Below are 15,913 nucleotides of genomic sequence, written 5' to 3'. Positions count from 1 at the left end.
GCGCCGCGGACAATCACACTTGAGATTTTTCTATACGCTGAATTTGACGCAACAGCATCGAAGGTAAGATATGCATTACGCGCTAAACATCTGCACAACCAACTCAATTCCCTTTAATCCCATCATTTTCATTTTCATTATAGATGAGATGTATTTAAAAGTATATGTATATATATATATATATATATATATATATATATATATATATATAAAAAAAGAAGAAATCACTACAACTAAATGTGATACAAACAGCAAAAAGTCATACCATATCATGTACCAACTGAGCAACTCTCATTGCGATAAATGAAAATGCTATTAATATAGATATATAGGTATTCTAGACCTTACGCTATAGAAAGGCCAATCCACAAGACACAATACTCTCATTAAACAGACATGTACAAATGTTTACCTTTTCTAAAGAGACGGAGAGAGAGGGCAGAGGAGTATTTCTTCTCCCACTGAAGCTGAATTATTGATCTTCCCTCATTTTAAATTTGGCAGCAGAAGTGGGCACACATTTAATTAACATGGGCAAACTGATCCGTAAGTGGTTTGAGCAAAAGAACACCTAAACTGCACACAGCACAACCCTGCTGAGTGTGTCATGCATAAAGGTCATGCACATTCCAAGGGCATGAGACAGGAAGGATTAGATATGAAAGGATTTTTTCTTTCCTTCTTTTCTTTCTAATAAGACCCAAAATCGTCATGTCCTTTTTCATTCGACTCAAACTGACGACAGCAAAAATATCCGACATGTTTTTGACATGAATCAAATTACAGGATACATCCCAGACAGGGTGGTAATTATACAGAGAACTTGCGCCAGGCTCTGCGGAGCGATTCTAGCCCTCCTCCATATCTCTGGAGTCCGTGCGTCATAGAAAGTGACGTCCCGTTCAGTGCAGCGGTGCTGAATATTGCATCTCTGTCTCCTACTCTTTTTTCTTCTTCCACCAACTCGTATGTCTTTCTTACACTTCCTCTCCGAGCTCTCTTCCCTAACTCTCTAGCGCTAACTCTAGTCTTGTCTAGTTTGTGTCTAGTTTATGCAGTGACTCACTGCTGTTGAACTAAGCTCCGTCTGTTAGAATCAATCCTGCAGCCAAGACCCTGTAAATGGCCTCCTTGTGTAACGGTGGCCTCCTCGCCCCTAGCGGAGCCTCCCCATCTGTGCTGAACCCATCTCCGTCTGCAGCCCGACGGCTCTCTGACCGGGGCACACCACCTACAGCTCATTATCAAGGTAACAAGGTGGATGAAGGTCAGTCAGGACGCTCTAAGAGTGACTATCATTTATAATACTTGAGCACTGAGCACTACTTTAAAATGGTTTGTGTCAACAAATCATGACTATAAGCAAATTATTCACTTGAGAAGCGGGCAGGCTGCCAATACACACAATACTTTTTAATGAATATGTATTATACTCAAATAATCTAAAAAAAAAGATAATTTGTAATACATGAGCATTGGACACAACCATAAATTATTTGCTTGTGTATAGGTAATTATTAATATCATTAACACCAACAACAATATATGAATGCAATTATTGATATTAATAATATTATAATAATAGATATAATAAATTATTTTATTTTGTTGTTGTTATAATAATAGTGAGTGTAGTTTAGTGTGTGGTGCAACAAATGTACTTTTAATCATTTAATGCCATTAAAATATTGTACAGACATGTTTTTATTTAAACAAATTTACACAAAGCAGGCTACATACATTATTCATATCATATTCATAATATTAGACTGATTTAAGAGTGTTTTTAAAATATATATATATATATATATATATATATATATATATATATATATATATAAAACAAGAAGTTCTAATTAAAAGTTACGTCTTCAATGTGACACACTATATTTTAGACAACATTTAGCCAAATCTAGGTCTTCTGTTGGCTTGATACAGAATATTTGTACTTTACTAACTTCATTTGGAACATTTAAATGAACTGTAATAAATAAAAATAAAAAATAATATATATATATATATATATATATATATATATAAAACAAGAAGTTCTAATTAAAAGTTACGTCTTCAATGTGACACACTATATTTTAGACAACATTTAGCCAAATCTAGGTCTTCTGTTGGCTTGATACAGAATATTTGTACTTTACTAACTTCATTTGGAACATTTAAATGAACTGTAATAAATAAAAATAGAAAAACATTTAATGGTGAATAAAAATGTTGACAGTTTGATATGGATTTAATATGCCTTTATACATTGCTTTAAAGTGACATGTTAATATAAATGTTCAAATGTTTCATCTTTTCATTTTTGGTCTATGGCCGTATATGCCTTCCTTTTGATACTGGCAATGAATAATCAATGTATATTTTTATGATGACTGGTATTTTTTATAATATAGATTAATGTTCAGTATGGAATAATGCTCATGCTACACTAATTAATGTTCAATGCTACATTAATGATTGATGAATGTATTAAGTTGCTTATATTCACTTTTATTTTGTATTTTACTTTTGATCCGAAAAAGTGACTATTAAATCAATTAATATTTACATGTTAAATATGTAATTTTGTGGATTCTTTCTCCAGATGGCTTGGTTGATGACGTTCATCCATCTCTTCTGTTTGTTCATAGTGAGGATGTCTGCGCTTAACTTTTTCCCTGAGAAATGTGAGTGTACTGACCACATCATTATTTAAGCATGAGTACGCACACACACACACACACACAGGTTTGTTTTTATGGTTTATGGGGACTCTCCATAGGCGTAATGGTTTTTATACTGTACAAACCGTATATTCTATCGCCCTACACCAACCCTACCCCTAAACCTACCCCTCACAGGAAACTTTCTGCTATTTCAGATTTTCAATATATGTTTTGAAAAGTGGGGACATGGGGTAATGTTCTGAAAAGTCACCTTCTCCTTGTAATACCTTTGTCATACCTTTGTCATTATACAAATTTATTTGTCCTCATTTCACAAAAACGCACACACACACACACACACACACACACACACCATAGTGGGGATTCCTCCACTTTTAGGTTTATACCCAGAAAAGCATACATATTTATACATTCTGTGTTCTGAATTGTTTCTCTTTATGCAGTTGAACTGGCTGAGAAACACACATCCGTTACACTGACCTGTAGAACAGATAAAGACAAAATCACATGGAGACGTGAAGACGCAAATAGCATAGTGAGCATATTGCAATCAGATTTTGAAATCCTCAGTGGGCGGGATTTGACCGTGATTGACCTGCAGGAAGACCTAACCGGTAATTACACCTGCTGGAGTGATACGGGTCTTGAAGACTACACCTATCTCCTGCTCGACAAGTCTAAAGAAGCTACAGGTGGGAACATCTGCTGAACATCATCTACTTTACATCTATCTAACATTCCTATCATGCAATCACTTTTTATGGTTAGCAATTAGGCTTTCCGTATGATTGATTAAGGTTTGCCATACACTGTTAAAAATAAAGGCTACAAAAGGGGGGTTTTCAAAGCAATGCCATAGACAAACCATTTTTGAACCTTTCAGTGAAAAGTTACTAAAAGAACCATTTTTTCTTAGTGTAAGGAACATTTGAATAACCTCAAGAACTTTTTCACTATAAAGAACCAATGTGTAATGGAAAGATTCTAAGGGTGTTGAAGGTTCGTCATGGAACCATCAATGCCATTAAAGAACTACTATTTTAGTGTGAAGAATATTTCAATAATCTAAATCTAAATCTTTGTGGAATGGGAAGATTCTATGGATGTTGAAGGTTTTTCATGGAACCACAGATTCTTATAAAGATAAAGGATTTTTATTTTAAAGAGTGTATTATAGGAATAGCATCCTAAAACCAAAAAAGGATGTTAATCTTGCAAAGATGTGGCATCCTGATATTCATTAACCATTGAATGAGTTAACCATCCGATATTACATTGATACATTACACATTAAAACACTGTCCACAATGTTTTAAAACCACAGTGTTTTACTCATAGCTGAATGAGAGGCTGTGTATATAGTTTTAAAAAGGCACAGCTAAATAAAATGTGCACAGTTAAGCAGTAAATCAGTTCATAGAAATCAGTTTTTAACTTTACAAAAGTCACTTAACTGTAAACACAATTCTTCGTTCACTTCTGATCATCTAGATCAGTGATCCTTACTAATGGTGTCCTCACAGTCACAAACAGCAGGAAAAAAACGATGCTCATCATATGCAAATTGATAATTGCTTATCAAACAAGGAGAAAATGCTTTCCACACTCTTAAAAATAAAGGTTTGTTGCGGAAACAAAAAATTGTTTTCGCAACAATGTCATAGAAGAACAATTTTTGGTTCCTGAAAGATCCTTCCAGTGAGCAGTTCTTACAATAACCATCTTTCTTGGCGTGAAGAACATTTTAATAATCTAAAGAACCATTTTCCACTATATAAAGAACCTTTTGTGGAATGGAAAGGTTCCTTATGGAACCATTGATCTTAATAACGAACCTTTATTTTTTGTTTATGACATCAAAGACTGCATTCAAACAAATTGTACAATATTTTGTGCAAATTCTGCTGTCAGTGGGTAGAATCTAGCTGACATCTAGAATCTTTATGGACATTTTTATTTTCTAGCTTCACCTATCTGAATGTAACATCTGGGTTCTGAAGCAAAACTATTTGGGAACCATTGATCTAGATAATTACACTCTTAAAAATATGTTAAATGTGGTGTAGCCTTCTTTACTGGCATCAATGGCCCCTTGAAGAACCTTTAACATCCAACATTTCCTTTTCTTTATAGTGGAAAAAGGTTCTTTAGAACCTTTCTGAAACATGTCGATTTTTACAAATCTCATCGGTCTGAAAAAGCGAGGTGTGCTCTGATTGGCCAGCTATCCAGTGCGTTATGATTGGCTGAATACCTCAAGCGTGTGACGGAAATGTTACACCCTTACCATACTGTGATGCCCTGTCCGGCCGGAGCGACGAGACAAAAACATTAAAACCCATTATAAACGAGGCATTCGTTGCATCCAGTAGGGACATAATTATGGATTATAATGACTTGTACTGTCTTTTTACGCGTTGCGTTGCATCGTGCCGCGTAAACATAAAACCCCGTCTGCATTTGTGATCGGAGAAATGACAAACAAGCTCTACTTTACACTGCCCAAAAAACTCGCTTTAAATATATAAAATATAAAAACTCTTTAAATATAAAAAACTTACTTACAGTCTGTGAGTCAGAACAGCCGGCATTGTAGTCTACTCTCCCAGGATCAGGAAACAGTCCTCCATAAAATGCGCTGCACACATCTGAATATTTGGGTTGAAGTGTTCTGGAACAGTGTTGTAAATACAACTTAACCACTGATTTCTAGTCGTGTCCTCTTTTGGAAGACCAAACAAAGTAGTTTCGCTTTCACAACGAAACACAGTGTCACACACGGCGGCCTTGAGTGAGCGGAGGCCAGGGGATAAAGTGAGGAATGACCGGAGGGCTAGAGTGAAGGCGGCGTTATGCAAATCTTCCCACATCGTGACGTAGACATGTGTTAGAACGAGTCGTTTTAGGTAGGCGTGGCTGACTCTTAACTTTTATAAAGAACATCTCTTTGGATTTGAGACTTTAGTCTTTGCAACTTTACAGATCTTCTTTATGCACCAAGAGCTTGTAACACTCCAAAGAGAAAGGAAAAATTTAAGTCGCATCATATGACCCCTTTAAGAGCGCAGATGTGATGGTATAGTTGTGGAATGCAGTTTGAAACTAGTTTCCTTAAAAAGTGACTTCATAAAAAAGCTGCCTGTTGAGTCATTGACTGTCTGGGCCAAAAAGCAGAAAGGCAGTTACTTTCAGTTTTGGACACGGTCAGAGTACTCAGGCTTTATCTGTTCAGTGTAAGGCTCAGCTTTTCAGTGTATTTCTTCCTTTTCAGCTTTTAAAATCAACTGCACAGCTGAAACCTTTTCCTGCACTCAAAATATCAAATGTGCCTGGACCTCAGATGAATTTACTGCTTTCAGACTTCGCAATACAAGGTATCAGAAATACAAACACACCCACAGATATATTAAGCTTATTTCATCATTGACTCAACCAAGCATGCGAATTGTATCTATTTAGGGATGATGGTGACTGGGTGTCACAGTCCGTGGATGGGGAATTTTTTCTCCCACATTCCACCAATTCATATTCTGAAGAGTCTGAGCGGCTTCTGATAACAGGGGAGGCAGTTTCCACATGCTGCTATATGAAAACCGAATACAGCTTCTATCTACGAGACATTGGTGAGAATGTGGGTTAAAGGAAATTCGGTCATTTACTCACCCTCAAGTTGTTCTAAACCTGTATGAGTTTCTTTCGTCTGTTGAACACAAAAGAATATATTTTGAAGTATGCTGGCAACCAAACAGTTAAATATTTAATGTAATTATTAATAAATGAAAAAAAAGAACATTAACTATAGCATATTATTAACAGAAACTGGAAGAAACGGTATTTTAAAGGGGGCATTTAAACCCTGCAATACACAACTGATGCAAAAAAAATGATTGTATATTTTTAATAATGTTAATATCAATCATTAATATAAGTTTGAAAACCACTGATCTAAAGCACATCTGATTGAATGTGTTTTCTCTGTTTTTCCTAGTTAAGCCAGCAGATCCAAGCATTTCAATCTGCACTATAAAAAATGAGGGGAGAGATGAGCAAATCGTAGAATTAGAGGTGAAGCCTCCCTCGACCTGGCCGCAGCCCCACAGTTTCTTTCCTCTTAAGCATGAGATAGAGTATGAGATACGGCACAATGGGGAGGTACGACACGCTCTCCCGCACACACTAACAATGAAAATTATTTCATCTCAAACCTATATGAAGTTTATCATAAAATTAACTTTGAAAGGGAAAAGAAGTTGTCAAGCTCAGAAAAAATACCAAAGAAAAAACACTAGAAGTATAATAAAAGTACTCCATGTTACATTAGACATTCAAAGCCATTGGATTTGTGTGACGAACAGACTAAAAATTCAAGTCATTACTCACTGAAAGTCATCCTTTTTATTTTAGGATGAACTGTCCCTTTAAGAATGTTACAGTAATTAATTCTCTTGTTTTCTGCTTCTGTATCTTCTCAGCTGAAGACTAAAGAATGGGAGGAGGGCTCAAAGGTCAAAGTGCAGGGCTCCATCACGAAACTAAGGGTCCGCTGCAGAGACCTGCTGCTCCTCTCTCAGTGGAGCGAGTGGAGCAAGTGGAAAAACGTAAACTAGCTATTTAAACCTCCCTTCCTCCTGAACCCTTTATTTATATCTCCTGTCCCATTTTCCAATTCCTTATTTATTCTTTGTATATGTGTTTATGTATGAATGATCATGTCGTTGGTTGCATATGACTGTTACGCACTGATTGTGTGTACCATTTCTCTGTCCTATTAAAAACCTTTGCTCCTCTGTTCTGTCTCACGCTTCCTTCAGATTAAGCAATAGCACAGTTGCGATCATGGTGTCGCATGGCTGTGATTCACTGGCCTTGATTTTTGTGCAAACACATTAAAACATGCTTCCTCATATTGTTCACTAAATCCTAAAACAACAAACTTTTTCATAAATCGTATTTATTCCTGTGATGGAAAAATGTCTTTATACAGTATATGACCAAAACCAAAACCAGTCTTAAGTCGCTGGGGTATATGTGTAGCAATAGCCAAAAATACATTATATGTGTCAAAATTATTGATTTTTCTTTTATGCCAAAAATCATTAGGATATTAAGCAAAGATCATGTTCCATGAAGATATTTTGTAAATTTCCTACTGTAAATATATTAAAACTTAATTTTTGATTAGTAATATGCATTGCTAAGGACTTCATTTGGACAACTTTAAAGGCGATTTTCTCAATATTTAGATTTTTTTGCACCCTCAGATTCCAGATATTCAAATAGTTGTATCTCGGCCAAATATTGTCCTATCCTAACAAACCATACATCAATGGAAAGCTTATTTATTCGGCTTTCATATGATGTAGAAATCTCAATTGCGAAAAATTGACCCTTATGACTGGTTTTGTGGTCCAGGGTCACATTATGTGTGTGTGGTTACAACAAAATGCACATGATTTCTTGTTCGCCGTATAGGTGCCCAAAAGGAAAAAAAGAGGCTGTAACAAAGAAAATAAAGTGGAAGCAAACGCAAGACCATGCAACAAGAAGAAAAATAAACAGAAAAATCAGCAGAAAAATTGGAAACGCCTGAATTGGGCATGTTTTTGATTTTCTAAAAGCATATTTTTTATGCTGATTGAAACATTGTAAATAGAGACAGTGAATATGTCTATAAGATGTCCTGAATAAATTCTATAAATATTAATGCTGAGCTGAGCATGTTTATGAAACTTTTAGTCAACAGCAGAAGGCAGCAGTGAGGGTGGAGGGGATGTTGCCTCCTTTTGGGAGCTTTATGGAATTATTTACCTTTTGTACAAGAAAAATCCACAGAGCTCATTAGCGGAAATATAACAGTAAATATTTAAAGAAATAAAATTTCAAAGTATTTTCAAAAAATTGTTATTTCCATTTACATCTCTGTTCTTTTTAACTGCACTTTTTTATTTGCGTGTCCTCTTGTTTTTCTCTCTGCTCATCTGTTGTGTCTGAGTCTTGTTGCAGTTGCATCAGGCTCTGATTTTGATTGGCAGGATAAGCCATGAAAAACAGCCAGTGGTTATTGTCCCACTCAGCTTTATGGGAGTTCAAGATGGTGTGAGCAGTGAGTTTGTACGCTTTACCAAAAAGAGTCCTAAACACACAAAACACAAACAAACCAAATAAATGGATAAACACTAGCAATTATTCTACACAGAATTAACATTAAACTGGACAGACCTGTTCTTAAACTGAATCAGGTATTTTTCTATATATAAAAATATTTAAAATAATATTATGCGTAATATATCATTATTATTTTAAATATTTATTTTTATATTATATATAAAAAATTCTAAATGAATTGTTAAACATTATATCTGTGCATATTTACATTATACATAGAAAAAATTCTAAATAAAAAATGGTAAATCTAAATAGGTCTAAATATTGAGTTTGCAAATATTGACGAAATGCAAGAGCAATGAGTGAAACATGATTTTTAACAAGAAAACGTGAATGGGAGAATGGGGGTGGATTTTATTCATTATGAACTGAATTTTTGAGTATCTGTAATATTTAGCCGTTTCCTGCTCACTTTAACTGAATCACTTACTCTTACAATATGAAATATAGCATATTACCATAGGATGTGATTGCCCAGAGCAGCCAGACATTGATTGGTCTTACAGTGGGAAATCAAAACCTTGCTGTTCACCTGCCAAAACAAAGCATTCACGCCACATTATTATACAACATCAAGTAAATCTGCAAAAGATTTCATTGAAAGGGTGTGAACCTGAACAGGGTATCCTTCATTTTCAAGCCGTTCTTGGGGGGTCAACGTAAATCACCTTCCACCAGCACAGGAAATCAAACTCCTCTACCAAGCTCAACTCCTGTAGTCAAGACTTCTTAGCACACTTCAGAAACGTTTCGTGATCACTGGCGAGGAACAGCTATGTGGAGTCCAACAGATCCCAAGATGAGACTCAGCAATTACATAAAACTGTGTATACATGCCATTTGCTTGTTTACCTCTCCGGCAAAGCCTGCAGTCGTTCTCAGGGCAAAGCTTTGATCGTATCTGAGCACCTCTCCATCTGAGGTCCCATCAACACTGAATCACAGACCACAGATGATAAAACAGGTCAGCAACTATGTGTGCGTGATTGAGTGAGTTTGAATGTGCATGTGTGATACCTTGTAATGATAAAGGCGTTTCTAACACAAGGGGTCATCATACTGTGGGCTCCCCCTACTTGGAGGGGCCCGAGAAGGTGGGGGACTGAATTTGTGTCAGACTGTGATGCGATATTACGGCTGTCGGCAATGATGCTGAGGACACAGGAGCCACGATGAGCGTGCTCTCCACCTGCAGAATTCACCAGCACGACTGTGTCTCCGAAGTGCAAAAAGCCATCCTGCGACACTAATAAACTCACCTAAAGAAAAAACTGAATCAGTCTCACATTCAGCAGCACACGCTTTTTGAGATGTGTCAGAGGGGTATCAAAATGTATTTCAGGGGCAAGAGAATACATTTGTGAATAGAATAGCCTACTAGAGTTCAAAACTAGATTTACAGTGATTTAATAAAATAATTTTTTTAATGTTCCTGGCTGATTTGTATTCCTTTTTTATTCCCATTTTCTCCTTGCTACTGTTTTAAATTCACATCACGTGTTATACACAACAAATAAAGTTTTTCTTAAAATGTGACATGAATGTTTTTTTCTTGGATTGAAATATATGGAGGGCAAAATATTATCTATTTATATATATATATTTAAAGTTTTTAAACTGTATGTTACTGTTTTTCCAATATGGTTGCAAGCATATTTACATATTTACACCTTTTGAAATAGGCTATATTTTAGAATATATATATATATTTATGGCCTTTTTTTTGTGTATATTTTGAAATATATTTATAAGGTTGTAAATATTACGCTAAATGACAAATTACTGTATTCATTACAATTTCCTAATTAAAATTATATTCATATTTTATCTGACGACCTGTTCATCTTGCAACACTGTTGAAAACATTCTCATATATCAGAAAAAAAACTTACTGGTTTTACTGGTTACTGGTTTTGTCTCAGAGCTCCTTCTTTCTGAACTGTCTTTTTGCAGGATGAAGTTCTTTCGAAGTTCCTGCAGAGACACACTCGTGCTCTCTGCCGGGACTTGACAACAAACATGAGATGTGTCAAAACAACAAAGCTCTTCTAAAGTCACGTCTTCTTTCCAGTTGATATTGTAATATTTACCATTATATAATCAGAGGGGTATAGAAAAGTTTATGAAAGTGTCACTCCATAATACAATAGCAAAATATATAAATATGTATAGTATTTTTATGTAACATTAATCAGTATTTAGCACACAATAGAAGACATTGCAATTACTAAATGATATTTAGACAGACTTAAAGTTCCAGATCTATACTTGTGCTCTTATTATTTTAGTTATTTTGCCTTTAATGTAAATAAACGTGCAAACTGTCATGGTGTTGCTGTGCCAGAGAACAGGCAGGACGACGAGGATGAAGGATACAAGAAACCTTTAATAACTTCACAAGAGGGTAGGAGCACATGCACAGGGTAACATTCACAATAACTGACAAACTAGAACACAATGGACAGGAACTGATATAGGGTGGAGCAGAGGACACGGGAGGCCATGGCGGAGCAGGATACTCGTGAGGCCATAGCGGAGCAGGGACCTCGGGAGGCTGTGGCGGAGCAGGATACTTGGGAGGCCATGGCGGAGCCGGATACTCGGGGGGCCACGGTGGATCAGGGACCTCGGGGCCCACGGTGGATCAGGGGCCTTGGGAGGCCACGGTGGATCAGGGACCTCGGGGCCCACGGTGGATCAGGGGCCTTGGGAGGCCACGGTGGATCAGGGACCTCGGGGCCCACGGTGGATCAGGGGCCTTGGGAGGCCACGGTGGATCAGGGACCTCGGGGCCCACGGTGGATCAGGGGCCTTGGGAGGCCACGGTGGATCAGGGACCTCGGGGCCCACGGTGGATCAGGGGCCTTGGGAGGCCACGGTGGATCAGGGACCTCGGGGCCCACGGTGGATCAGGGGCCTTGGGAGGCCACGGTGGATCAGGGACCTCGGGAGGCCATGGTGGATCAGGGACCTCGGGAGGCCACGGCGGAGCAGGGGACTCGGGAGGTGACAGCAGAGCAGGGTACCTGGGAGGCCACGGCGGAGCAGGGGACTCGTGAGGCCATGGTGGATCAGGGACCTCGGGAGGCCACGGCGGAGCAGGGGACTCGGGAGGTGACAGCAGAGCAGGGTACCTGGGAGGCCACGGCGGAGCAGGGGACTCGTGAGGCCATGGTGGATCAGGGACCTCGGGAGGCCACGGCGGAGCAGGGGACTCGGGAGGTGACAGCAGAGCAGGGTACCTGGGAGGCCACGGCGGAGCAGGGGACTCGTGAGGCCATGGTGGATCAGGGACCTCGGGAGGCCACGGCGGAGCAGGGGACTCGGGAGGTGACAGCAGAGCAGGGTACCTGGGAGGCCACGGCGGAGCAGGGGACTCGTGAGGCCATGGTGGATCAGGGACCTCGGGAGGCCACGGCGGAGCAGGGGACTCGGGAGGTGACAGCAGAGCAGGGTACCTGGGAGGCCACGGCGGAGCAGGGGACTCGTGAGGCCATGGTGGATCAGGGACCTCGGGAGGCCACGGCGGATCAGGGACCTCGGGAGGCTGTGGCGGAGCAGGGACCTCGGGAGGCCGCGGTGGAGCAGGGACCTCGGGAGGCCATGGTGGATCCTCCGTGGCCTTGGTTGGCTTGGTCACGGGTGTATGGCCCCCCCCCCAAAAATCTTCTTGGGGGAATCTAGGAATCCTGGGGGTCGCTCTGGAGGAGCGGGCTCTGGTCGGCGCTCTGGAGGAGCGGGCACTTGAGGGCGCTCTGGGGCTGGAGCCGACACGGGAGCGAGCTCTGGGGCTGGAGCAGTCACGGGAGCAGGCTCTGGGGCTGGGGCCGACACGGGAGCGGGCCTCTGGGGCTGGAGCCGACACGGGAGCGGGCTCTGGGGCTGGAGCCGTCACGGGAGCGGGCTCTGGGGCTGGAGCCGACACGGGAGCAGGCTCTGGGGAACTGGGGATCCGGAGCCCTTCCTGGGCTTAACTGGGGATCAGGAGCCCTTCCTGGGCTTAACTCGGGAACAAGAGCCCTTCCTGGGCTTAACTCGGGAACAAGAGCCCTCCGTGGGCTAAACTCGGGAACAGCAGCCCTCCGTGGGCCAAACTTGGGAACAGGAGCCCTCCGTGGGCTTAACTCGGGAACAGCCCGCACTTCTGGGCTGAGGAGAGAGATGGTGCTGGGATGAGATGGGTAACTGGAACGTTTGGATGGGTATGTGGAGGGGCCGGGCGAGGGGTGAGCTGGTGAGGCGGGGTGGTTTTCGGGAGGGACTGGATGATGATCGCTCCCAACTTCTTCTACCTCCAGATTAACTCCATTTAGATACAGGACCTGATTAACCTGCTCGATCAGGGGAAAGCTATACGTGGGAAGATCACCGCTGATTACGTCATCATCCAGCCCCAGCTGAAAACAGACCCCGAGGACAGAATCGAACCAGCTCACCTGGTGAGAGAGCTCTAGGAACTCCTCCACATACCTCTCCAAATCCCGACCACCCTGCCGCAGACACCAAAGCCTGTCTTCAGCCGTTGACATCTTGTCTGGATGCACAGGGTAACATTCACAATAACTGACAAACTGGAACACAATGGACAGGAACTGATATAGGGTGGATAACGAGGGGCAGAGAGGTGAGCACAATGAAGTGATTAACTCATAATGAGAACAGGAACAACCAAATAAGGACACAGAGGGAGAAACCATAATAGACAGTCCACAGGGGTGTGACACAAACAATATACTTGCTCTTGTGACTTTATTTGGATGTTAATTGCATTGTGCCAGCTGTCTCTTTAATACCGCGTGGTTTACATACATGTTGCTGCAGATTGGGCTGACATGTTTGACACACCCACCAAACAAGAGAAAACGCATCTCAAACCCCGTTGCACACCGTTTCCAGGAAACATGTCGTTCAAACCGGAAACCGTAGCAAAATGGTGCACACCGGTTTGAGCTTGAACTAGCCCCTGGTTGAGCTGCACTAGAGAAGGCAACGAGTGTTATCACTATGTCGGAGACACGCTAGCTTTCCCAAGGCAGACAAACTTAGAGTCGTTACAATCATCCGGGTTTAAATCTCACTCAAATTGATTGGATATTGGCGCAATATTTACACTGAAGCTCGCAGGCGGCTATGTTGTAATAATGTAAAATATGTGAAAAATAATGTGTTTTTCGAACAACCTTGTATGAGAGCCTGTTCTAGTACACCCCCAAAACAAAATCAAGACTTTGTAAAAGAGCATAATAGGACCCCTTTAAGATATTTTTTTATGAATTCTGAGAGCTCTCTGACCCTCCCATAGACAGCAATGTAATTACCACCATCAAGTTCCAGAGACGTAGCAAGGAGATCGGTAAAATAATCCATGTAACATCAGGGGTTCAACCGTAATTTTACAAAGCTACGAGAATACTTTTTGTACGCAAAGAAAACAAAAATAAGGACTTTATTCAACAATTCGTCTCCTCCTCGTCACCCTGGTGCCATTTTGGAGAATATCCACTGAACGCAAACAGCGTATGCTATTCTGTGTCAGCTGCGTCACGCGTCTGACACAGATTAGCATTCGCTGTTTACATTCAATACCACTGATCTATATACGTATAATGTTCAGTGGTGGATACTCTCCAAAATGGCACCAGGGGGACGCGGAGAGACAGATTGTTGAATAAAGTCCTTATTTTTGTTTTCTTTGCTTAGTATTCTCGTAACTTCCTCAAATTATGGTTGAACCCCTGATGTCACATGCCAATCTCCTTGCTAGGTCTCTGGAACTTGATCGTGGTAATTATATTGCTGTCTATGGGAGGGTCAGAGAGCTCTCAGAATTCATCAAATATCTTAATTTGTGTTCCGGGTCTTACGGGTTTAGAACGACATGAGGGTGAGTAATCATAGTGAGTGAACTATCAGATAGTGAGTGAACTATCCCTTTAACATTAGTTAACTACTTTAGTTAACCAAGAATGAACAATATTTCTACAGCATTTATTAATCTTAGTTAACATTTACTAATGCATTATTAAAATCAAAAGATGTGCTTGTTAACATTAGTTAATGCACTGTGAATGAACATGAACTAACAGTGAACAACTGTATTTTCATTAACTAACATTAACAAAGATGAATAAATACTGTAATAAATGTATTGTTCATTGTTCGTTCATGCTATTGTAAAGTGTTATACCAACAGATTTCAATTTCAATATTCAATTATATATTAAGTTGATTTACCCCTTAAATTAAATTGGTTGTAATTCATTTTAAATGCAATAAATGTAAATAATAATTTGAATAATTATAACTACAAATTAATCAATTTAAATATAATTTTTTTTATTATTGCATCCCTTTTTATGTAACATTTCTTAACAATTTAAAGATACAATACTGGCGTCCTGCAGTAATAAAAGCACTAATTGGCCTTCAGATTAATTTACTAATTATAATTTATTAAGCTTTCTAATAGTTGACTGGCTTATAAAACAATCCCAATGATCACTGTTGTTCCCAAGATATATGGCACTGAGGTGCATGTCTTCAATAAAAACAAATTAAAAATCCCTAACAAATCCTTAATTATTTTATACACAATAGGCTGCATTTATCGAAATGAGTCAACTGCACCCAAACACACACAGAAATTCAGTTATGAGAAATAATCTTACAATTATGATTCAGAAAGACTCTAATGTGTGATATTTTCATATCAATATCCTTTATATAAAATTCAATTTTATTGGATTTTCTAATTAAATTAGGTCACTCTTCATAGTTTCACTGGAATCAATATGTGTGCGATCTCTATAGTGAAACTTGTAGCATTATCAAATATGAAACCAAATCACTTGGGCAGTGGAGATTTTAGATAAACTACATTAGAAGGAAGCCTCATTTGAGCTTGAGAGACTATTATGTGTAAGTGCGGTTAAGTGCTTTCAGGTCAATAACGGAACTGACAGATCATAAATAGATAATACACATTTATGAGAGCTGTGCACTGAAATATTATTGGGAAAAGCAGCAATGTGCAAAAGTACTGCTGATATTATTAAAGAAAAACTCTT

The 15,913-nt window shown here is 39.5% G+C and overlaps 1 protein-coding gene and 1 pseudogene across 1 annotated transcript; one reads left to right on the top strand and one right to left on the bottom strand.

Moving 5' to 3' along the window:
* On the top strand, positions 1 to 7,334 carry LOC107601021 (interleukin-12 subunit beta-like). Its single transcript, XM_016293040.1, has 7 exons — positions 1 to 63; positions 2,600 to 2,681; positions 3,125 to 3,373; positions 5,953 to 6,055; positions 6,141 to 6,304; positions 6,670 to 6,833; positions 7,154 to 7,334. The coding sequence occupies exons 2-7, from the start codon at positions 2,600 to 2,602 to the stop codon at positions 7,286 to 7,288; spliced, it is 897 nt and encodes a 298-aa protein (XP_016148526.1). The 5' UTR covers positions 1 to 63; the 3' UTR covers positions 7,289 to 7,334.
* Positions 7,335 to 8,609: 1,275 nt separating this feature from the next.
* Positions 8,610 to 13,375, bottom strand: LOC107600564 (cilia- and flagella-associated protein 161-like; annotated as a pseudogene).
* Positions 13,376 to 15,913: the final 2,538 nt, after the last annotated feature.

Source organism: Sinocyclocheilus grahami, unplaced genomic scaffold, assembly GCF_001515645.1.
Source record: "Sinocyclocheilus grahami isolate Dianchi unplaced genomic scaffold, SAMN03320097.WGS_v1.1 scaffold14.1, whole genome shotgun sequence".
Taxonomy (NCBI): Eukaryota; Metazoa; Chordata; class Actinopteri; order Cypriniformes; family Cyprinidae; genus Sinocyclocheilus; species Sinocyclocheilus grahami.
This window is presented reverse-complemented; position numbering and strand designations above follow the sequence as displayed.